Source organism: Geotrypetes seraphini, chromosome 10 (genome assembly GCF_902459505.1).
Source record: "Geotrypetes seraphini chromosome 10, aGeoSer1.1, whole genome shotgun sequence".
NCBI classification, from domain to species: Eukaryota; Metazoa; Chordata; class Amphibia; order Gymnophiona; family Dermophiidae; genus Geotrypetes; species Geotrypetes seraphini.
The window spans coordinates 127,655,388-127,680,776 of record NC_047093.1 but is presented as its reverse complement, the minus strand read 5'-3'; the positions used below and the strand labels follow the sequence as shown (position 1 = coordinate 127,680,776).

Genomic DNA, 25,389 nt, shown 5'->3' with positions numbered 1-25,389 from the left:
AATTAGACCGCTGAATGAGCCATTCCTCTGTACCTACAAAGCAACAGAAATCTGACAGGGAATACTCCACTAGTTCTGAAATCAAAAAACAAGAGACAAAAATAGAAAGGATAAGTTTTTAAGTTTGATTTTATGCATATAAAAAGATCCCTTGTAAATATTTCCAGGCTACTGCTTCAAAGCCACAGCACAAAAAAAGAGGTATTAAGCAAAAGCCTGTGATGTCGACATTCTCACCATTCTCTTTCACTTTAGTTTGTACAAAGACAGCAAGTGGCAGCAATGTGCATTACCTTTATAGTTATTAGGCAACTACCTGGTACTACATCAACCAAATACTGCATATACAAAATGCTGAATTCATGATGCCATTACCGTATTTTCACTCATATACCGCGCACCCGTGTAAAACGCGCACACGGGTATAGCGCGCAGGGAACTGTAATTTATGTAAATAAATTTTTATACACCGCGCACACCCGTATACCGCGCATGCCGCCCCGACTCTCCCTTCGCCCGCCCCGACTCTCCTCTGGCCACCCCGACTCTCCTTTCGCCCGCCCCGACTCTCCTCTCCCTCTTGAAGTCCTGTCCCCACCCTGAAAGCCTGATGCCCCCCCCCCCCGACGTCCGATTCACCCCCCCCCCGCAGGACCGCTCGCACCCCCACCTCGAAGGACCGCTCGCACGCATCCCCACCCCAAAGGACCGCTCGCACCCCCCACAGCCTCCCGACCCTCCCCCCATCATGTAGAAGCTCCTACTGTTGTCTTACTGCTTTCTCTGCCGACGGTCCTGGCCCTTCTGTGAGCCCTGCGTCTGCGCTGCTTCCTCTTCCGGCGATCCCGCCCTTTCTCTGACGTCAGAGAAAGGGCGGGACCGCCGGAAGAGGAAGCAGCGTTATATGCGTGAAAATACGGTACTTTATGTAAAATTTTTTGCCATGCAAATGAGATTACAGAAAGTTCCTATTATATTGTGGTGATAAATGCATATGGCAATTAAAGAAAACCAGGCTGTCCACATGACTATTGCCGAGTGCAGTCTCTGATAAGCCAATTCTTAGGTTTGACAACCAGATTTCCTTGGTGCTGCAATGCAACTATCCTTTTCAGCAGATAGCTTTGAAACAAACAAACAAAAAAAAAAATACGAGGGTTATTTCATAAATAATGCACACTATTTTTTTTTTTCCAAGTACAGTAAAACTTTGGATTGCAAGTAACTTGGTTTGCAAGTATTTTGCAAGACAAGCAAAACATTTTATTAAATTTTAACTTGATATACAAGCAAGGTCTTGCAATATAACTACGTACTCAAAGACTTTCTTGTTTTTTCGCTGAATGTCCAGCTCTTCTTTGTTGTAAACCGCCTCAAACTACTTTGGCAGTATATAAACAATAAATTATTATTATACAGTATACACACATCACAACTGAGCTGATGGTTCTTCTCTCTCTGACGCTGCAAGAGTGAAGTGACTGTTCTAAACAAGCGAAGCCTTGCAATACAAGTACATACAGTATACATGCATCACATCATCAAAACTGAGCCGGTGGTTCTTCTCTCTCTGATGCTGCAGGAGTGTGGTGACTGTTCTAAATGAGCGAGGTCTTGCAATACAAGTAAGTATAGTATTTTGCATTAAAATTTTTGGGTTATGGAACAAATCATCTTGAGTTTCTATTATTTCTTATGGGGAAATTCGCTTTGCTATATACGAGTGTTTTGGATTACAAGCATGTTTTCGGAATGAATTATTCTCGTAAACCAAGGTTTTATTGTATTTCTTTACAATCCTTCAATATAGTCTCCCTGCTTTGCAATGACCGAATCCCAACGTCTGGGAAGCTTCATTATTCCATCCAAGATACCGTTTTTTGTTCAGTTGCCGAATGGATCAGGTACTGGTGAAAGAAAGCTCTTCCAGAGATGCAAAACAATGTCCACGCATAGATTGTTTTAACTTTGGAAAAGGGTCGAAGTCTGGTGGACTCATGTCTGGATTGTAGGGATCATGAGGTAACACCTCCAAGCCGTATATGGAAGGAGAGGCCGGGCCTGCCTGCTTGCGGGGAGGCCTGGCTGCCTGGGAGAGGGCTGCCTTAGAGGGGGAAGACCCGCCTGCGTGCCCTGTTCCTATTTGCCTGCCAGCCACTAGGCCTGCCCTGTCCCTGCCTATCCTGTCCCAGCCTACCACTAGAGGAGAAACAGGGTACAGAGCCTGGCGGTGGGGGGGGGGGGGGGGACGGACGGACGGACAGACAGGGTGCAGAGCTTGGCATGGAGAATTTGTTTCAGAATGGTTTTTTTCTTGTTTTCCTCCTCTAAATCTAGGGTGCGTCTTATGGTCAGGTGCGTCTTATGGAGCCAAAAATATGGTATGTTGCCCTATTTTATTATGTATAAACCGCTTAGAAGCCTGATAGGCAGTATACAAATTTTTATTAAACTTGAAAAACTCAGGGGAGGAGCAGTAACATTAGCCATAGGAGAAAGAGGCACAACAAGCGGTGCAGACACAAATTAGCTGGCAGGGGAAAGCTCTCACCCACAGAGCTCAAAATGCAGGTTTTCAAAATGGCCAAAGGTGCTGGCAACTGAGTTACAAGACTGAGCAGGAACCCAATAGCCCCACCACCACCACCACCAAATCCAAAAGCTCTGCAAAATAGGTCTCGAATCTGAAGCAGAGACAGTGAAGATGCCGATCAGCATTTGTTTTAATGCAGACCATGATAACTGCCTTATCTGCTGTGCAGCCACACCATCAGCAAGAGTACCGCAAAATTCAATACTAACATGCTGTTCATGCCTATTTTCTACCCATAACGTCATGCAGTAAGCATGTGATCTAACACATGTCTGTGCAGTTAAAAGCTCCCACATTGAGGCACTAACACTGTACACTAATTTGCAAGCAAACTCCTTAGCATACTTTAGTACCTCATTTTATATCTAAAGGAAGAGATGGTGAAGCAACTTGCCTAAGTAATCTTAACAATTCAAAGCCCATTGCTCCAACCCCAGATTAGGATTCTCAAACTTTTTTTGGTTTCCATACCCTTTTAACTGATCAATGAAATCCTCAAACCTTCTTCCTAAACCATGTATCCACTAGCGACTACCGACAGCTACGTTGCTGTTAAGACACAAAAAGTGCTAACATGTATAAAACTGTACTACAGTAATTTTAGTAACAAGTAATAACTGTCCTAATAACTGCCTTCACTCTGTGTAGAAAGTGTCAGTAAACTGCCCCAAGTTTCAATATCTTTCTCCACATGCTAGACCTCTTTCCATTTTCTCAGGGGGCAGGTACCACTGATAAAGAACCTCAGTTCTAGGTGCTCTCAGGTGGATACTCAGCACTTACTCCTTCATAACATTTGAGCTTCCAGAACAATCTGTGCTACACTTGGCAAATGTCTGATAGACAGATGTCAATAAAGTACAAAGGAAAATGATTTAGCCCAAAACTGACATATCCGGGGTACAGTGGACCTACCAACTGTGTTAGAAATTAATAATTCTATTTATACCAGACTAAACATTAGACGTAAGTGCCTGTCTTTTTAAGTTCAGGATGAAATTAGACTAGCTTCTCTGTTATTAGTTTCACTGAACCCCGACACAGGTGTTCAGAATTAAATCTTTCCCTCCAGACATCAGGCTTGTGACAGTAGCAACTAGGTTTATATATAGATCTCATCATCCCAGCGGGGTGACAATGTGTTTTGCAATCAACACCTGGGGAACCAGCATGTAGCCTTGTCTGTATTGGAAACCAGGAGTATCAGGATACAAAGAAACAAGGGAAGAATGAACATGGCAGTACCAAGTACCACAGCTTTACTGGCTTGCTCTTTGGAAACAAGCCCCAAAGACAGTAAGTCAATATCTAGAGCAGTGGTTCCCAACCCTGTCCTGGAGGACCACCAGGCTAGTTGGGTTTATTTGTATATAATGGAGTCCTCAAAAAGCAAGGGAAGGCTTGCGGCACCAACCCTCAAGACCGAGGACCCAAAGACGGAGTCCTGTCTTGCCGCCCCATCCACTCTGTAGAACTTGGCAAATGTGTGACGAGACAACCACGTTGCTGCTCTGCAAATCTCTTCAGGGGACATATATTTAGCTTTAGCCCACAAAGAAGTCACACTCCTGGCAGAATGCGCCTTGATGGAAACAGGAGACTTGTCTCCCAGCAAGAATGTAAGCTGACAAAACAGCCTTACGGATGCACCTGGAAATCGTGGTCATGGAAGCAGGAGCGGTCCACTAAATCAAATGAGTCGGCACAACAAATGGTCAGACGCGAAACTCGTTGGTGACATCCAGATAACACAGAAGAACTCTGCGCACACATAGTTTCTTCAACAGACGCTCCTGTGTCTTAGAACTGTCAGTTGAAAGGCAGGCAAACACACTTCCTGATTAACAGGGAAAGTTAAAACTATCTTTGGCAGGAAGGAAGGAACTGTCTGAAGGGAAACCCCTGCCTCCGAAATACGGAAGAAAGGGTCTCTGTAAGACCAAGCCTGCAGTTCCAACACAAGTCGCACCAAAGTAACGGTGATCAGAAAAAATGGTCTTGAGCGTTAAGTCCAAGAGGGAAGCATCTCGAAGAGGCTCAAAAGGAGCCTTGGTAAGGCTAGACAACACCAAGTTAAGGTCCCAGAAAGGGAAAGGATGCTTAACCAGTAGTGTGACATGAAAACCCCCTTCAAGAATCAAACGACATCAGGATGAGACGCCAAGGAAGACTGACGCTCCCGTGATCTAAAAGAGGAGAGCCTGGCTACTTGGACCTGAAGAGAAGCTACAGGTGAGGCCTTTATCCAAACCAGCCTGAAGAAAGGCGAGAATTAGCAAGATCAGAGCTGAATAAAGGTCCACCTAGTCCTGGGCACACCAATGTTGGAAGGCCTTCCATGCCTTAGCATAAGCAGACACCATGGATGACTTCTTAGACTTCAGAAGAGTATCAACAATCAGGGCAGAATATCCTTTATGCTTTAAGGCTGCGCACTTAAGAGCCATGCTATAAGAGCAAAGTGACTGGGATCCTCCATGGAGAGTGAGAAGGTCCGGATAGGCGCTCAGCTGAAGACTGCAACCTCTGCATGATCAGTGAGGCCAAACTGGAGCCACCAGAATGAAGCTGCCTGGATGAGCCACGATCCTCCAAATGACACAGCCGATCATTGGTCAAGGAGGAAAAACATACAGGAAAATCTCCAGAGGACCACGGCTGCATCAGAGCGTCAAGCTCCGCACTGCCGGCTCAGATCTTCGACCAACCATACTGTTTCCATGAAGAAGCAGGAGATCTTAAGGGTTGCATTGATTGACTTTACATCCAGAATCAGTCTCCAGTCTTTTGGACACGAAGTATATTGAGCAGCTGCCCAAACCCATTCTCCTTGCGGTACGGGCTCTATGGCTCCAAGAGCAATGAACCTCTGAATCGCTGCCCCCATCTAAGCCACCTTTTCCAGCTTTCCTGTTGGAGAAGTGAGAAAGAGGTCCAGGAGGGGCCAGCAGAATTCTAGCTTGTACCCCTCCTGAATGACTTCCAGCAACCACTGATCTGAAGAGATCTGTGTCCAAGTCTGTCAGTACTCTTCCAGCCTGCCTCCCACCCTCAGCGTAATGACTGCTGTCCTGATATCACTGCTGTTTCCTGGAAGCCGCAGAGGAACAGGATCCACATGCTTGGAGACGCCAGGTGCTCCCAAACCTTTGTCTATGGACTTGGAATGCTCTCTGACTGGAGGACGCTCCCGAATACTGACAAAACCATTAAAAGCCATTAAAATTTCCCCTGCCAGATCCCCTCACATTCCAGGATCTGCTATCCGGTAGGAATTTTGGCTTACGATTCACCACACTAGCTATGAGATCATCCAGGCCCTTGTCAAAGAACAACAGTCCTTGAAAAGGGAGTTTGCTCAAGGTTGCCTTGGAGGCTGAGACTCCCGCCCACTGCCTAATCCAAAGCATTCTGTGGGTGGAGATAGCATAAGCTGAAACCTTGCAGAGGACCCTGAAAAAGTCATAAAGAGCATCTGTAACATAGTCAACCCCATCCAAGAGGAACTGGAGGCTAGTGTTGCTGTCTGGATGCGAAGCCCAGCTTAGCCAAGAGTCATGCCCGGGCAATATAAGATGCCACTGCTACTGCTTTCAGTCTCAGTGCAGTAGCCTCAAAGTGTCTTTTGAGGACAGGAATCCTACAGTCCTGTATGTTCTTGAGAACTACTCCACCTTCACTAAGGAGTTAAGTTTGCTAAATACCTTTGTCATCAGCGAATCCACTTTAGGCATACCAAACTGCTGCTAGAACTCAGCATCCATTGGGTAGAGCTTAGCCATGGAATTAGCTACTCCTAAGGGCCCCTTGGGAATATCCCAGTGCTCCGTTAACATCTTAGTGATCTCTGGATGTGATGGAAAACAGGTATTCTGTTCTTTAGAGCTGCTCATAAGTGAGCACCGAGCCGTGAAGATTTGAGGCAGCTCCAACTTTAATTCCAGGAGCGCCTCTGCTATTAAACTTTGTAGGCCAGAGGATACGAACATCCTTCGCACCCTAGGGTCATGTTTAAGATTGTGGTCAGCCCATGCTAAATCTCCGAGCTGAGGATCCTGAACGAGAAATTGAAGGTATAGATTCTGAACCTTCATCCCCCAGGGTCCCTGTGATATCTGCATGGCTCCTTGGGGTACACCATGCATCTTTCGTTAAATACCCTGGCGCTACCTCCACGGGGCTGCGTCAGCTTTTGAAACTTAAAACAATCCAGCTTAACAGCTAAGCCACCAGAAGCATAAGGGGAGGCAAAGGCCGAAGCTCCCACCCCTCCCTCATGCACTATGCAACACTTGGAACAATGGCCCTCTACAGATGGGCATCCGACACAAATCTGGCATGAATCCAAAGTATCTCCACCTGAAAAGTCCATCTATACTGTTTTCTGTCAAAAATAAATGGTACTGAGGCAGATGGAGGTTTTTAAAACAAAATTGTGACTGGTGCTTAAAACAGCCCGTGGAGAAAAAATACAAACTAAAAAAAATGCAGGGAAGGGGTTTTGGGAGGTCGGTGACCTGAGCTCTAACCTCAAAAACCTTTAAAAATTACTTTTAAAAGGACCCCCTCCCCCCCCCCATTTTTCCAATAAGCTAAAATAGCCCTAGTCACTGTGCCATTCTTCCTTGCTGGAGCTGCTTAGGGAAACCACCGATTGGAGATTTCTGCTTCAAATAAACTTGAAGTCCATACACACGATACTCTATGACACAACCTGTAAAGCTATTTTCTCGGCCACTGCTCCTTCTCTTTGGAATGCCCTAACGTTAAACATCAGATTAGAGCCTGCCCAGAACAAATTTAAACCCAAAATAAAAACCTTCCTCTCTAAGGATGCTTACAACACTTGAGATGAGGCCTTTCATGCAGAATGCAAAAACACTCCAGCAGAGAAAGACAAACGCTTCCTTGAAGCGATCCCCACCCTACCGTTATGGTACAGCGGCATACAAAAATAAAGTTATTATTATTACTGTATGCTCCTTCCCCTTTTCCCTCCCCCCCTTTTTAAAAATTTTCAATTGCCCCCCTTCTCCCATTGTTTCAGTTAGTACTTTTCAATTCATCAACCGTCAATAATTGCCTTTCTGTTTCTTTTAAGCGTATTTTCATTATAAAAGTATTGTAAACCGTTTAGGTATTCCTTGATAGATGGTATATCAAGTGATGAATAAACTTGGAATTCACAATCCTTCAAGCAACTTTGCATATTGATTTTTTCAGCACCACAGATTTGTCATTCTGATTGTGAGCAAATGAGCTAAATTCTTCAAAACCAAGACAAGGTCTAAAATAAATATAAAGAGTTTTTAGGCTTGAAAATACAAGTTTTCCCAGATGTTAGCAAGGAAACTCAAAATCGTAGACGTCAATTTCTTATATTGAAACCAGGTATTACTCAGTTAGGTGGTATATTCTTCTTAAGTTTTCCATGAAATGATATTGTAAGATATCGAGATAACAAATATGTGTTTTTTGAACCGGCCTAACTTACTAGTTTCCTGACGCTGAAATGCCTAGAAAGGGAAGGAACATCGCATTAGTTAACTGGAATTAAGCTCCTTGAACCAGTCATCAGATACCTTTATTTTCTACTTTGGGTATTTTCTCAATTTTCCTTTATAGCCACTCAATGACTCTTGGATCAAAATGAGGACTTGAGATTGTTTGGGTATATTTGTTATGGTAAAAAGAATCGTAGACGTCAATTTCTTATATTGAAACCAGGTATTACTCAGTTAGGTGGTATATTCTTCTTAAGTTTTCCATGAAATGATATTGTAAGATATCGAGATAACAAATATGTGTTTTTTGAACCGGCCTAACTTACTAGTTTCCTGACGCTGAAATGCCTAGAAAGGGAAGGAACATCGCATTAGTTAACTGGAATTAAGCTCCTTGAACCAGTCATCAGATACCTTTATTTTCTACTTTGGGTATTTTCTCAATTTTCCTTTATAGCCACTCAATGACTCTTGGATCAAAATGAGGACTTGAGATTGTTTGGGTATATTTGTTATGGTAAAAAGAATCGTAGACGTCAATTTCTTATATTGAAACCAGGTATTACTCAGTTAGGTGGTATATTCTTCTTAAGTTTTCCATGAAATGATATTGTAAGATATCGAGATAACAAATATGTGTTTTTTGAACCGGCCTAACTTACTAGTTTCCTGACGCTGAAATGCCTAGAAAGGGAAGGAACATCGCATTAGTTAACTGGAATTAAGCTCCTTGAACCAGTCATCAGATACCTTTATTTTCTACTTTGGGCATTTTCTCAATTTTCCTTTATAGCCACTCAATGACTCTTGGATCAAAATGAGGACTTGAGATTGTTTGGGTATATTTGTTATGGTAAAAAGATTTGTTTTCCTCAAGTGTAATGTTAACACTCAATCTTTCCGTATAAAATGTTTAATTTTGTTAAAATGTAAAAATTCATAAATAAAAACACACAAAACACCAAGACAAGGTCTACCTTAAGTTCACTTAAAGCTTGCTGCAGTTATATATAAGTCTTAAACATTTTAACTTTCTTGATGGACTGCTGATATCTAGTCTACAGCCTTATTCTCAAAGTAGTACACAAAGTATGAAAGTTCCAACTGTAACCCAATATGTGTTAGGAGGAGGATAGGAGGAGTGTGTGGTGCAGTGGTTGGATCTACAGCCTCAGCACCTTGGGGTTGTGGGTTCAAACCCCGCACTGCTCCTTGTGACCCTGGGCAAGTCACTTAATCCTCCATAGCCCCAGGTACGTTAGATAGATTGTGAGCCCACCGGGACAGAGAGGGAAAATGCTTGAGTACCTGATTGTAAAAACCGCTTAGATAACCTTGATAGGCGGTATATAAAATCCTAATAAACTTGAAACTTGATGTGATCATTATCATGAAGAAAATACTGATCTAGACCCAGTGTTGGCTAAGCATGTTCTACCAAAAATAAAGAAATGGATAGAAACCTCAAAATAGTTAACAAATACGAAAAACAGGTTTCTGCACACAACTGCAATGGCATATTTTATAGAGAGGACAGAGAGGGAAAAATGCTTCAGTACCTGATTGTAACAACCGCTTAGATAACCTTGATAGGCGGTATATAAAAACCTAATAAACTTGAAACCTGAATCAAGAAGAAAAGACCTCAAGACGCCTGCGCCACATAGAATATAAATTCACAAAGTGGTCAATAGCAGGAATAAGATCTCTATCATCGATCCAAAACCTTTTGAAGCTGATAGAAAATATATTTAAATCTAGTGAATTATACTCTTAGGGCTCCTTTTATTAAGGTGCGCTAGCGTTTTTAGCGCATGCAGGAAATTACCATGCGCTACGCTTCTAGAACTAACGTCAGATCAATGCTGGCGTTAAGGTCTAGCGCACGAGGGAATGTAGCGCGCGCTATTCTGTGTGTTAAAGCCCTACCACGGCTTAGTAAAAGGAGCCCTTAATCATTTTTACTACAATCAGCTTATTTGATGCACATCTTAAATGTTGGCAAGAGCCCGATGGGACCCGTTTCGCCAGGATTTTGCATATCAAAACTGAACGCATTTTTCAAAAAAGTCCCCCGACGAAGCCAAAATCCTGGCAAAACGGGTCCCGTCAGGCTCTTGTCAACATTTAAGATAAGTGCATCAAATAAGCTGATTGTAGTAAAAATGATTAAGTGTATAATTCATTAGATTTAAATATATTTTCAATCAGCTTCAAAACATAAGAACATAAGAACTGCCGTCTCTGGATCAGACCTTCGGTCTATCAAGTCCGGCGATCCGCACACGCGGAGGCCCAGCCAGGTGTACACCTGGCGTAATTTTAGTCACCCATATCCCTCTGTGCATCTAGTTTGCTTTTAAATCCTAGAACGATGGATTCCACAATAACCTTCCCTTGGAGGGCATTCCAGGTGTCCACCACTCGTTGCGTGAAGCAGAACTTCCTGATATTTGTCCTGGACTTGTCCCCCCTTAGCTTCAGTCCATGTCCTCTTGTCCGTGTCACACTGGACATTGTAAATAATTTTTTTTCCTGCTCTATTTTGTAGATTCCCTTAAGTATTTTGAAAGTCTCGATCATATCCCCTCGCAGTCTCCTTTTCTCAAGGGAGAACAATCCCAGTCTCTTAAGTCGTTCCTCGTATTCCAAGTTCTCCATACCTTTTATTAGCTTTGTTGCTCGTCTCTGCACCCTCTCCAGCAGTTTTATATCCTTCTTTAGGTTGGGAGACCAATGTTGGACAGAATATTCCAAATGGTCTGACCATTGCCCTATAAAGCGGCATTATAAGTTTTTCTGATCTACTTGTGATTTCTTTCTTTATCATGCCTAACATTCTATTTGCTTTCTTTGCCACGCATTGTGCCGACGGTTTCAGGGTCCTATCTATCAGTACACCCAGGTCCTTTTCTTGTTCGCTCTTACCCAGAGTTGCACCTGATATTCTATACTCGTGTTCCTTGTTCTTTCTGCCTAAATGCATTACTTTGCACTTTTCCACATTAAACTTCATCTGCCATTTCTCTGCCCATTTCTCTAATTGACACAAGTCACTCTGGAGTTCACTATTCGATGATAGATATCCTGTTCCTGCTATTGACCACTTTGTGAATTTATATTCTATGTGACACAGGGGTCTTGATATCTTTTCCTCTTGATTATAAATTATACAATTGCAGTTGTGTGCAGAAACCTGTTTTTTATATTTGTTAAGCATGTTCTACACCAAAAAACTCCAAACCTCTGTTTCTTAAGGCATTGCTCCTTACCTGCAGTTTTTTGTGTTTCTAGTGACTTTCCTTTGTAAGTATTAAACAGGCTGAGTGTTGCATACTTTTTCCCATCCTTTGCTTTTGTGCTCTGGCCCGACTTTTCTGTCATTTCGGTAGAAATTCATCGAGTCTGGTACCTCTTCTCACCCCTCCAGACCAGCTCTCACCTGCAGAAGAAGTTACATTTTAATTGTTGCTGAAAAGAAAAATTACAAGTTTTTCCATTCCTCCCTCTAAACTGCAGACAAAAATTACTGGAAGAAAGAAGGGAAGCTCATATTGACATGCCTATTTGTGATGAGGTCTTTATATACATTAAATTTTGCTAAAAAGATGACAAACAGATGGCAGGCAGTTTTTAAAAAATAAAAATAGAAATAACAAAATTTTATCTTTTGTTTATAAAGAAAAATCAAAATTTCACTGAAGTGTCTGCAAAACAAAACCTGCAACAAATGACAAAATCATCCATAAATTGATATGTATTCCTTATTCTACCTCCAACCAAATCCTTCGCTATCCCAAAATACATTTTTCATATTCTCTCCCACGTCTGTCACATACTTTAAAATCCACCTCTGTTCAGAGTTAATCTGAAGACCAGAGTTTCTTTTACTGATGTTTCAGCAGACGTAGATTTTCCCAATAGAAGATGAAAACATAGAAACATAGAAGATGACGGCATAAAAGGGCTACAGCCCATCAAGTCTGCCCACTCTGCTTACCCACCCTCTGTCTAAGCCCTAATGACCCAATTTCCTTATCTTGACCCTCGTAGGGATCCCACATGGGTATCCCATTTATTCTTAAAGTCTGGCACGTTGTCTGCCTCGATCACCTGCACTGGAAGCTTGTTCCAATGATCAACCACTCTCTCTGTGAAGAAATACTTTCTGGTGTCGCCATGAAATTTTCCGCCCCTGAGTTTGAGCGGGTGCCCTCTTGTGGCCGAGGGTCCCTTGAGAAAGAAAATATCATCTTCCACTTCGACACGTCCCGTGAGGTACTTAAATGTTTCGATCATGTCTCCCCTCTCCCTACGTTCCTCAAGAGTGTAGAGCTGCAATTTGTTCAGTCTCTCTTCGTACGAGAGACCCTTGAGCCCCGAGATCATCCTGGTGGCCGTCCGCTGAACCGATTCAATTCTGCGCACATCTTTACTGTAATGTGGCCTCCAGAATTGCACACAGTACTCCAGATGAGGTCTCCCTAATGCCCCACATTGGATGGATGGGGATAGAAATTTAATATTTCTGACTGGTGTTAAAAGTATAATACTTGCTCAAAATAAATAAAAATATTTGAGGGAAAAAAAAGAACACACACCATTTCTTTTGTGGACAAGTCAGGGAAGACGCTTAAAACTTTCTTCTAGGTTAGTATTTTGCAAACTTTTTACAACTGGGACACACCTAGCAGATGATGCTCACACGTGACACACTGCATACATGACCCTCACAGACCTTTGGTCTAAAACAGTATGGTAATTCTTAGGGATTAAACGTAAACAATCTGCATCCACAAAAACTTTATCTTGCCCCCCTAACAGGTGCAAATCTTACGCCTGGCAGAATTCTATACCTAGGAATTGCAGCGAGAGGCCATGACCAGATACCTCCATTTCTGGTATCACCAATTGAAAGGCGATCCGGGACAACTCCTACTCCGCAGAGTGTTGGAGCAGAGAAAATCTGCTCGAACATTCAGAGTCCCCTTGATACAAGTTCCTGCTGAACCAGAACATATGCAGGTAGAGCTAGTCTCAGTTAGGGCGCTGGTCTTTGATCAGAGGGCCGCCACGTGAGCAGACTGCTGGGCACGATGGACCACTGGTCTGACCCAACAGTGGCAATTCTTATGTTCGTATGATACGAGCAGTGGATAGGAGAGGAATCTTGCTCTCCATCCGCTGGAGCAAGAGGTGAGCCTCTTTCACCAACTGTGTGCAGTAAGTACCCCCCCCCCATCACTGTATACCGCTGCTGTGATGTCATCTGAAAAGATCTTAACTAGCTTGCCCGAATGTAGGGAGCGAAACTCCAGCAGCGACTGACATGTCACCCTTGCTGGGTGAGGCCAAAGAGCTTCCTCCTTAGGAGTCCATCAGCCCTGGACATTGTGCTGCAGACAGTGGGCACCCCACCCAACAGACTGGTGTCGGTGACTATGACCACCCATTCTGGAGAAGGCAGAGACATTCCCCAGCTGAGACTGGCCACCAATGCACACTGGCCTTGGTCACTTTTGTTCAACATAAGAACATAAGAATTGCTGCTGCTGGGTCAGACCAGTGGTCCATCGTGCCCAGCAGTCCACTCACGCGGCGGCCCCCAGGTCAAAGACCAGTGCTCTAAATAAGTCCAGCCTTATCTGCTAAGGGAGTAATCCTGGGATACTGGAGATCAGCAAGACAGAACTGACTGTTGCAGTGGCCTCATGTGTACCTGGGCTCACAACACTACCTCCCAGGGTCGCCACCATGGAGCCTAGAACCTGAGGGTAGTTCCATATTCTTAGTCTTGGATTCAGCAACAAACTGTGTATTTGGGACTGCAACTTGACACGAGGCCCTGGAAAACAAACTGTTCCCTGACTTGTGTCAAAGCCCAGATACTCTAGACACTGAGAAGGAGACAGGTGGCTCTTGGAAAGATTGATCACCCACAAAAGAGACTGGAGAAGGGTTATGATATGGAAATGTTGCTGTATGACTCTCCACCACAGAGAATGCCCGGATTAACCAGCCATTTTGATATGGGTGAACCTAGATACGCTCCTTCCGAAGCAAGGCAGTTACCACCTCAATTTTAGAGAATGTCCTGGAAGCTTTTGCCAAGACAAATGGAATGGCTCAAAATTGAAAATGTTGTCCCAGGACCGCGAAGTGTAAATTAACGCTGATGTGGGGGTCAGACTGGAATGTGAAAGTATGCTTCCTTGAGATCCAGAGCCATTAAGAATTCTCCTGGCTAGATTTTTGCCATCACTGAAGGCACAGTCTCGCAGACAAACCAGTCGACCCCCCTTGAAGTCCAGAACCAGTCAGAAGGAGCCTCATTTCTTGGGTACTACAAAATAAATGGAATATCTACCCAGACTTCACTGGTCCTGTGGGACCAAAGCAAGAACTCTCAAGCATAAATCCTGCTGCGATTTTAGGACTGTTTCTATTTTTTGAAGGAAGTGACAAGGGGAGACCAAAAAGGAATTGACGACCAGAGAGGCAAGCTCTAATTTATAACCATCTCCAATGATCTCTAAAATCCACCAGTCCAACATAACCTTGGCCCACTCACCATAAAAAAGGGATAGAAGGCCCCCTACTGGGGAATACGGAGAATGGGCCAGGAACCCGTCATTGGGAAGCTCTAGGAATAAGTGTCAACTGATACCACTGCGCTACAATTTTGTAAAGGGGGGGAGGGGGGGTAGGATAATGTTTAAAGCACACGTATTATAAAATGCGAGCACGTTTACTTTATATATATACAGGGGGAAAAAGCTTAATAAACAAAGCACTATCTGCTAGTGTTACTAATGTGGAATGAAGGAGTAGTCCTTGTGATCTTGAGTAACGTCACTTAACCTCCACTGCCTCAGGTACAAACTATGAGCCCTCCAGGGCCAAGGAAATACCTACTGTAACTGAATATAACTCACCTTGAACTAAAACTAGAAAAGAAAAAGGTTGTGAACTAAATCCAAAAATCCTTTCCCCTTTTGTACTGTGTTGACAGGCATCATTAGTTCGCCCTACTGCATAAAATAAGACCTGCAGTAAAATTGTGCCTTAATCACAGTTAGCTTGGACTAAGGGCTCTTTTTACTAAGGTGCGCTAGCGTTTTTAGCGCACGCAGGAAATTACCGCGCGCTACACGGCTAGAACTAACGCCAGCTCAATGCTGGCATTAAGGTCTATTGCCGCGTGCGCTATTCCGCGCGTTAAAGCCCTAACGCAGCTTAGTAAAAGGAGCCCTAAATGTATAGAGTAGATTAATAACTGCACATCAGCTACTTACCCACCAAAATTAGCTTTGTCAAAGAATCTCAAAATACAAACAGGCTCGATTACAAAATTATCACCTCTATGTATTCGATTTACGCACTACAAAGTAATCAGCTTCTTTTATAATAAAGATTTCAGAATACAATTAAATCCAAGACACATGTAGGGAAATTATTTTTGAATGTGGAAAAGTCTTCACAATGAAACACAAAGGAAAGCCTGAATATCTGAAGAGTTAACACTGGCAACTTTGAAAGATTAAACCAGGTATGACAAAGTGATTTCTCACTTACTAGCCTCAAAATCTACCGTTATTTTCTTACTGTTCAGTTCCAAAATCTGAGGCAGACTGATATTTTGTAAATTCAGATGAATACTACATATTTTACAATAATGCTTCATTTTTGGCATCAATGAGCAAAGTTCACTGTATCAATCCATTGCCAGGACGCTACCCAGCACATCCAACATGCCATAAATGTAGAGATTAGAACTGCAGTGCACTGAGACTTCAAAACATGGCTCCTCTCGACAGCAGCATCTTTTAGTCACCATGGACCAGAGACAAAGAAATGCCTGCTGCACTGAGCACTAGGGATTTTCCTGCAACCACGCCTCCTTGCTCCAAGTCCTGCCCCTTTTCAGCTCAGCATCATTAATGTGCAACCCAGACATAAAAGCCTTTTCTCACTGCAGTCTTATAATCACATCTGAATCCACCATTGCCCATCGACCACACACACACTCTATCTTAAAAATAAAGAAGGAACCTCAAGCACTGTGCTAATAAGCCTTGCGAGCATCATCTTAAATACGTACAGATTTTCTTAAAACTAAAGTTCAACAAAGCAAGGATTGCAAAGCGATCAAATGCACATAAAAATATTCTATTTTGAAAAATGTTCTCATTTCTAGAAATTGTTTCCTTCCTTCCCCTTGCTGCTTCTCCCTTTTCTAGAAAAGAAAAACTATCCATTTGGAAAAAACATTTAGAGCCCCCATAAAGGAGGAAACTCTGATCACTGTTAGAGTAACAGTTCCCAAACCTGCCCTAGAGCAGTGTTCTTCAACCACCGGTCCATGGACCCGTGACGGTCCACAGGGCCAGCACGTGCATCAGGCCCAAAACTGCCGTTCCACGGTGCGATCGATGCGGCGTTATCTTCGAGCCAGCTCCCGCTTCCTCACTGATTCAGTGCACAAAGCCACGGGCAGTGGCTCCTATGGGCATCCTGCGCCTGAACCGGAAGCCTTCTCTCTGATGTTGCAACGTCCGAGGAAAGGCTTCCAGATGAGGCACAGGATGTGCAAGGTGCAATTAGTGCTATTATGGGGGCAGGGTCTGGGGTGGAGATTGGGTAGAGATGGGTGGGGTCTGGCCCATGACAGCCCAGTGTACTTCAACCGCCGGTCCACAGAATAATTATTTTATTTCTGCCAGTCCATAGGTGTAAAAAGGTTGAAAAACACTGCCCTAGAGGACCTCCCCCAGCCAATTGGGTTTTCAGAGTACATACATCAGATTTGCACATAAGGAGGTAAAGTATGCAAACCTCTCACGAATATTCACTGAAGATAGACAGGCAGTCCCCAAGTTAAAGATGCCCGACTTAAGTATGACTTGTACTTAAGAACGCGGTTGCGGCTTCATTTTATTTCAGTGAGCAATATTTTCAATGGCATAGACTTCTACCCTTCTCCTGTAGCAGATTCAGGAATGACGCATGTCCACATTAAGAACAGTGTGAGGTTGTGCATGCTGTACCTTAGAGGGAACACTGGTAGGGACAGTTCGCCCTTCTGTCACCTGAGAGCAGAGGTAAGCAGCAAGAATCTTAAAACCTACAATTTCTGGGTTACATATAAATCTGACTTAAGGACAGCTTTAAAAACACAACTCATTCTTAACCCGGGGACTGCCTGTAATGAAAACCTTAACAGCTTGAGAGAGCCCTCCAGAACAGGTTTGGGAGCTGCTGTTGTCCTACAGCAGAGTTGTAATAATGAAGATAGTAAATGTTTCATAAACATATACATACACAAAAAAAACAATCTCCCAGACCATTTTATGAAAATTCCTTAATCAAAATCCAAAGCTACATATACCCCATAGACATCATATACCTTGATTTCCAAAAAGCCTTTGACAAGGTGCCTCATGAATGACTACTCCGGAAATTGAAGAACCATGGGGTGGACGGAGACATACATAGATGGATCAGAAACTGGTTGGCGGGTAGGAAACAGAGGGTAGGGGTGAAGGGCCACTACTCGGACTGGAGGAGGGTCACGAGTGGTGTTCCGCAGGGCTCGGTGCTCGGGCCGCTGCTATTTAATATATTCATAAATGATCTAGAAACAGGGACGAAGTGTGAGATAATAAAATTTGCAGATGACACCAAACTATTTAGGGGAGCTCGGACTAAAGAGGACTCTGAGGAATTGCAAAGAGACTTGAACAAACTAGGGAAATGGGCGACAAAATGGCAAATGAAGTTCAACGTTGAGAAATGTAAAGTATTGCATGTGGGAAGCAGAAACCCAAGGTACAACTATACGGTGGGAGGGATATTATTGAATGAGAGTACCCGAGAGGGACTTGGGGGGTAATGGTGGACAGGTCAATGAAGCCGACGGCACAGTGCTCAGCAGCTGCTAAGAGAGCGAATGGAATGCTAGGTATAATCAAGAAGGGTATTACAACCAGGACGAAAGAAGTTATCCTGCCACTGTATCGGGCGATGGTGCGCCCACACCTGGAATACTGCGTCCAGTTTTGGTCGCCATACCTTAAGAAGGATATGGCGTTACTCTAGAGAGTTCAGAGAAGAGCGACACGTCTGATAAAAGGGATGGAAAACCTTTCATACGTTGAGAGATTGGAGAAACTGGGTCTCTTTTCCCTGGAGAAGAGGAGACTTAGAGGGGATATGATAGAGACTTATAAGATCATGAGGGGCAGAGAGAGTAGAGAGGGACAGATTCTTCAAACTTTAAAAAAATAAAAGAACAAGAGGGCATTCGGAAAAGTTGAAAGGGGACAGATTCAATACAAATGCCAGGAAGTTCTTTTTTACCCAACATGTGGTGGACACCTGGAATGCGCTTCCAGAGGACGTTATAAGGCAGTGTACAGTTGGGATTTAAGAAAGGATTGGACAATTTCCTGCTGGAAAAGGGAATAGAAGGGTATAAATAGAGGATTACTGCTCAGGTCCTGGACCTGTTGGGCCGCCGCGTGAGCGGACTGCTGGGCAAGATGGACCTCAGGTCTGACCCAGCAGAGGCATTGCTTATGTTCTTATAAGGAAGTAGCACATGTCAAATACGTTATGTTTTGTTAAAAACAAACAAACAGGGCAGGGAGGTGGATAAATTCAGATGAAGAGATTACATCTCTGAATGAGATTATATTAACAGGTATAATTAATGCATATTTAGAATAAGAGCAGTAGCTGTATACTAGGCTTGGCACCCGTCCGTCCGTCCAACATTTTTTGAGGTACGGGGAAGGGGGAGTCGTGGGTCAGTGGGTGGGCCGATCGGGGGTTTGTGGGGGGCGGTCATGGGGGGGCTTGCGTCAAGGGCAGGAGGGCCTGGGATCCATCCTGTCTGTATTTTAGTGGGGTTGGGGGGTTAGAGGGGGTCGCGGGCCAGGAGGGCTTGGGCTCCCTCCTGGCCAGATCATGTGGTGGGGGGGAGGGGGGAGATCGCTGGACAGGAGGGCTTGGCCTCCCTCCTGCCCTGATTGTTGGGTGGAGGGGGAAAGGGTGGATCGCGGCAGGGGAGATGAGCCATCTCTCCTGCCACGATCATTGCTGTAGGGGGATAGGCAGGTTGCTGGGGCCGCTGAGCTGATCGCAGTAGTCACAATCAGCTCAGCGGCCCCTTTTCGGCACTTATACCTGTTTTGGCTTGGTCTAAGTCATAACGTATAAGTGCTGACTAGGCAACCTGCCTAAAGTTTTGGTTATACCTGCTGCACGCCTAGGTCTAGGTCGGCCCACCTCCCGCCCGCCCTTTCTCCTCCTCTAAACATGCCTCTTTTCTCTCTGTGCATTTAGAGGCAGGGGAAAGGCCTAAGCTGGTTTTAGATACGTCTAAAACCAGCTTTGATTATGCCTTGTGCATTAGGGGTAGGGTATGGGTCTAAAATGGGCATCTTCAGCATTCTGCAGGTAGCAAATAGCACATGCTAACCAGCAATTCTGCAGTTAAGACAAGTCTACTTACTGCCTCCTAAATAGGAGCACTAAGGACCTGAGTCTTTAAATGGTGCCTAACATGTAGGCGGCACTGATCCATGCGGTTATCAACCACTAAGCATCCTTTATAGACTCACACCTAGTGGTGACTATTCATTGCTAGGCAACCCTTTGGTTTACCAGCACGTCTAGCAATGCTGAAGTTAAACACGCCTATTCTCTGCTCCTAACCATGCTTACTTTTCAGATAGGTTTCATTGGCGCAGCTCAGATATCCATGAGCAACCTAAATTGTCAATTTAAATTTTAATGAGTTTTTAATGACATGGTCAGCTCTCACAATTATCATATAAAACCCATACACATCCTAAAGCATTCTTCATTCATCTCAAAGGACCATCAGAGGTGAGAAACTCAAGTGAACAGCGATAAGTTTAGTTACATCAGACTTCATCAGTCCTGTATGCAAACTCTCTCCTATGTCTTCACATTCATGTTTTATATTTTTAGTACAGGCAATCCCTGTTTTATGAACATCCAACTTACGTCGGACTCGTACTTATTAATGGGGGGTCTTGTTCTACCTTTGGTGTCCCGATACACCCCTCTCCCTTCCTCCAGAGTCCCAATGTGACCCTCTCCCTCCCTCCCTCCATTCTGTGTCCCAAGTACGTACCTCCCTCCAGAGGGTGTTTACCGTCTTCTGGCCAGCTCCCTCCTCCTTCCAGCCACAGTCATTTCTCTGCACAAAGTTGTGGGCGGCAACTCCTCAGCCGCAGGATGCACATAGGAGCCATTACCCACGCTCTGTACAGAGAAACGACTGCAGCTGGAAGGAGGAGGCACAGGATGGAGGGAGAGAGAGGGTCGTGTTGGGATTCGGAAGGGAGGGAGCACAAACTTCAGACAAAGGATGGAAGGAAGGCGGGAGGGGGGCATAAACTTGGGACACAGAATGGAGAGAAGTAGGGGAGCATGAGCCATAGGATGGAAGAATGGAGGGAGTGAAGGAAAGAGATGCTGAGATGGGGAAGAAATAGAAAGGGAGAATTAGGTGTCTCAGTGATAGGGAAAGAGATGGTGCACATGTTGAGATGAAGAAAGAGGAGAATTGTTGGGCATAGGGAGGGAGAGAGAATTATTGGACATGGTGGTGGGAGAGGAGTGAGGTAGAGATGCATGGAGAAGAGAGATGAGAGGGAGTAATGTTGGTTGTGGTGGTGGTGGAGAAGGTGGGAAGAATACTAGGATCCGAGTTACATACAAATTCAACTTAAGAACGGTTTAAAAACAGAACCCGTTTTTAACCCAGGGACTGCCTGTTGTAACTCGACTGGTAACTTTCATTTTACTTGATAGTTTAGTTTAGTGTCAATTACCATAACTTCACAATGGCCAATTACTAAGCTATTTAACCCATTAAAAACAATTAAGTTGTGCGCAAATTTTAGTTAGGCTTTGCTAGACGTCCATTTATAATCAGGCCTTAAGTGCCTTAATCCTTTTAATGTTTTATGCCCAGTCATCAAAGCTCCTAAAGTCTAACACAATTTATTATGAAAAAGGCCTTAAAGCTCCAGAGGGGGATCCAAAATGTTCAAGAAAATAACACCTCAACTAGGAGTGCCAGATATTCTCATCTGCCCAAATCGAGGAAAAATTCCCATTTCAAATAAATGGTATTCAATATACAATCTTAAGATCACTAGGCACAAAAACAATGAATCCTTTTAATGCTTTGTGTCCAGTGATCAAAGCTCCAGAGGGGATCCAAACATTCCAAGAGGAAACACCTCAGCTAGGAGTCCCATAAGAGAATGACATTGTGGCAAAAATTAATCCCCATTCCTGTCCCCACAGATAATTGCAGGAAACAATCCCATGTCATTCTTTAGTGTCTGTCTCAACCACAGTCCTACTACACCAGTATTCTTCAGGCTTGAGGGTCAGTGGTTGTGCCCATTTATACTGATTCTTAATGAATGACATATAGATGGTTTCCTGCGATTATCAGTGGGGATGGGAATGGTAATGAATTTTGTCACCGTCTCAGTTTGGGCCAATGAGAATATCTGGAACCCAGATATCCTCATTGGCCCAAACCAGATGTTTTGGGATATAACTTGACTGGCAATACATGGACAAGTATGAAAACATGGTTAAACATGTTAATTATTTTGGAAGGCATTTCACCCAGTGCCATACTTCTTTCCTATTTATAACTTTGAATATTAGTTTTCAATCTTGTTCCATTTTTGTACCACATCTCTAAACACAAAACTATTAGTTTCCCATCTTTTCCTCTTTTTGCCTTAACAATTTATCTCTTCCTCTACCCTCTCCTTCCTCTGGCAGCATACCTCATCATCCTTTCCACCAGCCACCTACCTTCACCCCCACCTCCTCCGGCGGACTACCTTTCCTCTAGCCATCCACCTCCCCTCTCCCCCTTCCTCTGGCAGCCTACCTCACCATCCTTTCCTCCAGCCACCTACCCTCACCCCCACCTCCTCCGGCGGACTACCTTTCCTCTGGCCATCCACCTCCCCTCTCCCCCTTCCTCTGGCAGCCTACCTATCCATTTCTTCCTCTAGCCACCTACCTACCATCAATCCCCCACCCCGCAGCATACATCTCCATTTCTTCCTCTAGCCACCTACCTACCATCAACCCCCCCCCCCTACATCTACATTTCTGCCTCTAGCCACCCACCTACCATCTTCCCTCCACCTCCGGCAGCCTATCTCTCCATTTCTTCCTCTAGCCTCCACCTACCTTCTCCCCCCCCCAGCCTACATCTCCATTTCTTCCTCTAGCCACCCACCTACCATCTCCCCCCTCCTACATCTCCATTTCTTCCTCTAGCCACCCACCTACCATCTCCCCCCTCCTACATCTCCATTTCTTCCTCTAGCCACCCACCTATCATCTCCCCCCTCCTACATCTCCATTTCTTCCTCTAGCCACCCACCTACCATCTCCCCCCTCCTACTTCTCCATTTCTTCCTCTAGCCACCCACCTACCATCTCCCCCCTCCTACTTCTCCATTTCTTCCTCTAGCCACCCACCTACCATCTCCTCCCTCCTACCTCTCCATTTCTTCCTCTAGCCACCCACCTACCATCTCCCCCCTCCTACCTCTCCATTTCTTCCTCTAGCCACCCACCTACCTTCTCCACCCCCCCCAGCCTACATCTCCATTTCTTCCTCTAGCCACCCATCTACTTTCTCCCCCCTCCTACATCTCCATTTCTTCCTCTAGCCACCCACCTATCATCTCCCCCCTCCTACCTCTCCATTTCTTCCTCTAGCCACCCACCTACCATCTCCCCCCTCCTACCTCTCCATTTCTTCCTCTAGCCACCCACCTACCATCTCCCCCCTCCTACTTCTCCATTTCTTCCTCTAGCCACCCACCTACCATCTCCCCCCTCCTACCTCTCCATTTCTTCCTCTAGCCACCCACCTACCATCTCCTCCCTCTCCATTTCTTCCTCTAGCCACCCACATACCATCTCCCCCCTCCTACCTCTCCATTTCTTCCTCTAGCCACCCACCTACCTTCTCCACCCCCCCAGCCTACATCTCCATTTCTTCCTCTAGCCACCCACCTACCATCTCCCCCCTCCTACATCTCCATGTCTTCCTCTAGCCACCCACCTATCATCTCCCCCCTCCTACATCTCCATTTCTTCCTCTAGCCACCCACCTACCATCTCCCCCCTCCTACTTCTCCATTTCTTCCTCTAGCCACCCACCTACCATCTCCCCCTCCTACCTCTCCATTTCTTCCTCTAGCCACCCACCTACCATCTCCCCCCTCCTACCTCTCCATTTCTTCCTCTAGCCACCCACCTACCATCTCCCCCCTCCTACCTCTCCATCTCTTCCTCTAGCCACCCACCTACCATCTCCCCACTCCTACCTCTCCATCTCTTCCTCTAGCCACCCACCTACCATCTCCCCCCTCCTACATCTCCATTTCTGCCTTTAGCCACCCGCCTACCATCTCCCCCCTCCTACATCTCCATTTCTTCCTCTAGCCACCCGCCTACCATCTCCCCCCTCCTACATCTCCATTTCTTCCTCTAGCCACCCACCTATCATCTCCCCCCTCCTACCTCTCCATTTCTTCCTCTAGCCACCCACCTACCATCTCCCCCCTCCTACCTCTCCATTTCTTCCTCTAGCCACCCACCTACCATCTCCCCCTCCTACCTCTCCATTTCTTCCTCTAGCCACCCACCTATCATCTCCCCCTCCTACCTCTCCATTTCTTCCTCTAGCCACCCACCTATCATCTCCCCCCTCCTACCTCTCCATTTCTTCCTCTAGCCACCCACCTACCATCTCCCCCCTCCTACCTCTCCATTTCTTCCTCTAGCCACCCACCTACCATCTCCCCCCTCCTACCTCTCCATTTCTTCCTCTAGCCACCCACCTACCATCTCCCCCCTCCTTACCTCTCCATTTCTTCCTCTAGCCACCTACCTACCATCTCCCCCCTCCTACCTCTCCATTTCTTCCTCTAGCCACCCACCTACCATCTCCCCCCTCCTACCTCTCCATTTCTTCCTCTAGCCACCCACCTACCATCTCCCCCCTCCTACCTCTCCATTTCTTCCTCTAGCCACCCACCTACCATCTCCCCCCTCCTTACCTCTCCATTTCTTCCTCTAGCCACCCACCTACCATCTTCCCCCCCTACATCTCCATTTCTTCCTCTAGCCACCCACCTACCATCTTCCCCCCCTACATCTCCATTTCTTCCTCTAGCCACCCACCTACCATCTCCCCCCTCCTACCTCTCCATTTCTTCCTCTAGCCACCCACCTACCATCTCCTCCCCTCCAGCAGCCTAAGTTTCCATATTTTCCAAAAGCCACCTCTTCCCACACTCCCCCGTCTCTGCCAACCCAGTTGACTCGTCAGTCTCTCATCCTGTTCACCGTCTCCTTCCGGCCCGCTCTCTTTCTCTTCCCTCGCCATCGCCTTCACCACCTCGCCCTGCTTCCCCCCCCCCCCACCCCCCCGTCTCAACCTAAGGCCTGGTCCTCCACCTCCCACTGCTCCTTCTATGGGGACGAGCCTTGGCATTCCGTCTCTTCTCAGCATTACACCTCCTCCACCAGCCTTTCTCCATTCTTCCTTCACCAGCCGCCCCCCCCAAGAGTCTCCCTCCATCACCCCCCCTCCCTCCCTCCCCTAATGAGTTGTAGCTGGGCCCTGTTTTATTCCGCTCCCCCCTCCTCCCCGGCTCCTCCCCGCCCTCACCTGGGCGCTCCTCGGCCTCTGCAGGAACTCCCGGCTTCCTCTCCCGCGCTCGCTCTCCTCCCCCCCCAGCCGCCGCCGTTCCCCCACCGGGAGTCTCCGACTCGCGAAAGCAGCGCTGCTCAGGCGGCCCCGGGCAAGAAAGATGGCGGTCTGCCAACCGCTGACGTACGACGTCACGACGCTTCCGCTGAAAGAAAAAAAAAAAAGAAAGAAAGAAATCACAGCCGCGCGCAGGGTCGGCCGAGTCACGTGATCCGCAGGTCGTCACGGCCGGGCCGCCATGCTTGTGAAGGGCGGGGCTTAGGCGGAGGGGGGGAGACGACGGCGCGACGCTTTGAGGCCGTGACGGAGATTTGGCCGTTCCCGAATGAGGGTGGCGCGAGACGCTGCGATGGACGACGCGCGGGCGTCGGTCTTTTTCAGCCACTGTGGAAAAAATAAATGACGGCCTTTCATAACTTTTATGCCATTCTCGAGCACAGTAATAATAATTTTATAAAGCACTTTATTTATGGGGTTTTTTTTTTTAA

General features: G+C 45.7%; 1 protein-coding gene across 8 annotated transcripts in view; it reads right to left on the bottom strand.

Moving 5' to 3' along the window:
• The window catches only part of PRRC2C (proline rich coiled-coil 2C), a 179,741-nt gene extending 154,733 nt beyond the window's left edge, over positions 1 to 25,008 (bottom strand). For all 8 annotated transcript variants that reach the window (XM_033960038.1, XM_033960041.1, XM_033960042.1 and 5 more), the window contains exons 1-2: positions 24,860 to 25,008; positions 11,370 to 11,539 (exon numbers count right to left, since the gene is read on the bottom strand). In XM_033960038.1, the coding sequence (XP_033815929.1) occupies positions 11,370 to 11,481 (112 nt within the window). In that variant the 5' untranslated portion in view covers positions 11,482 to 11,539; positions 24,860 to 25,008. The remainder of the gene's footprint in view (positions 1 to 11,369; positions 11,540 to 24,859) is intronic.
• Positions 25,009 to 25,389: the final 381 nt, after the last annotated feature.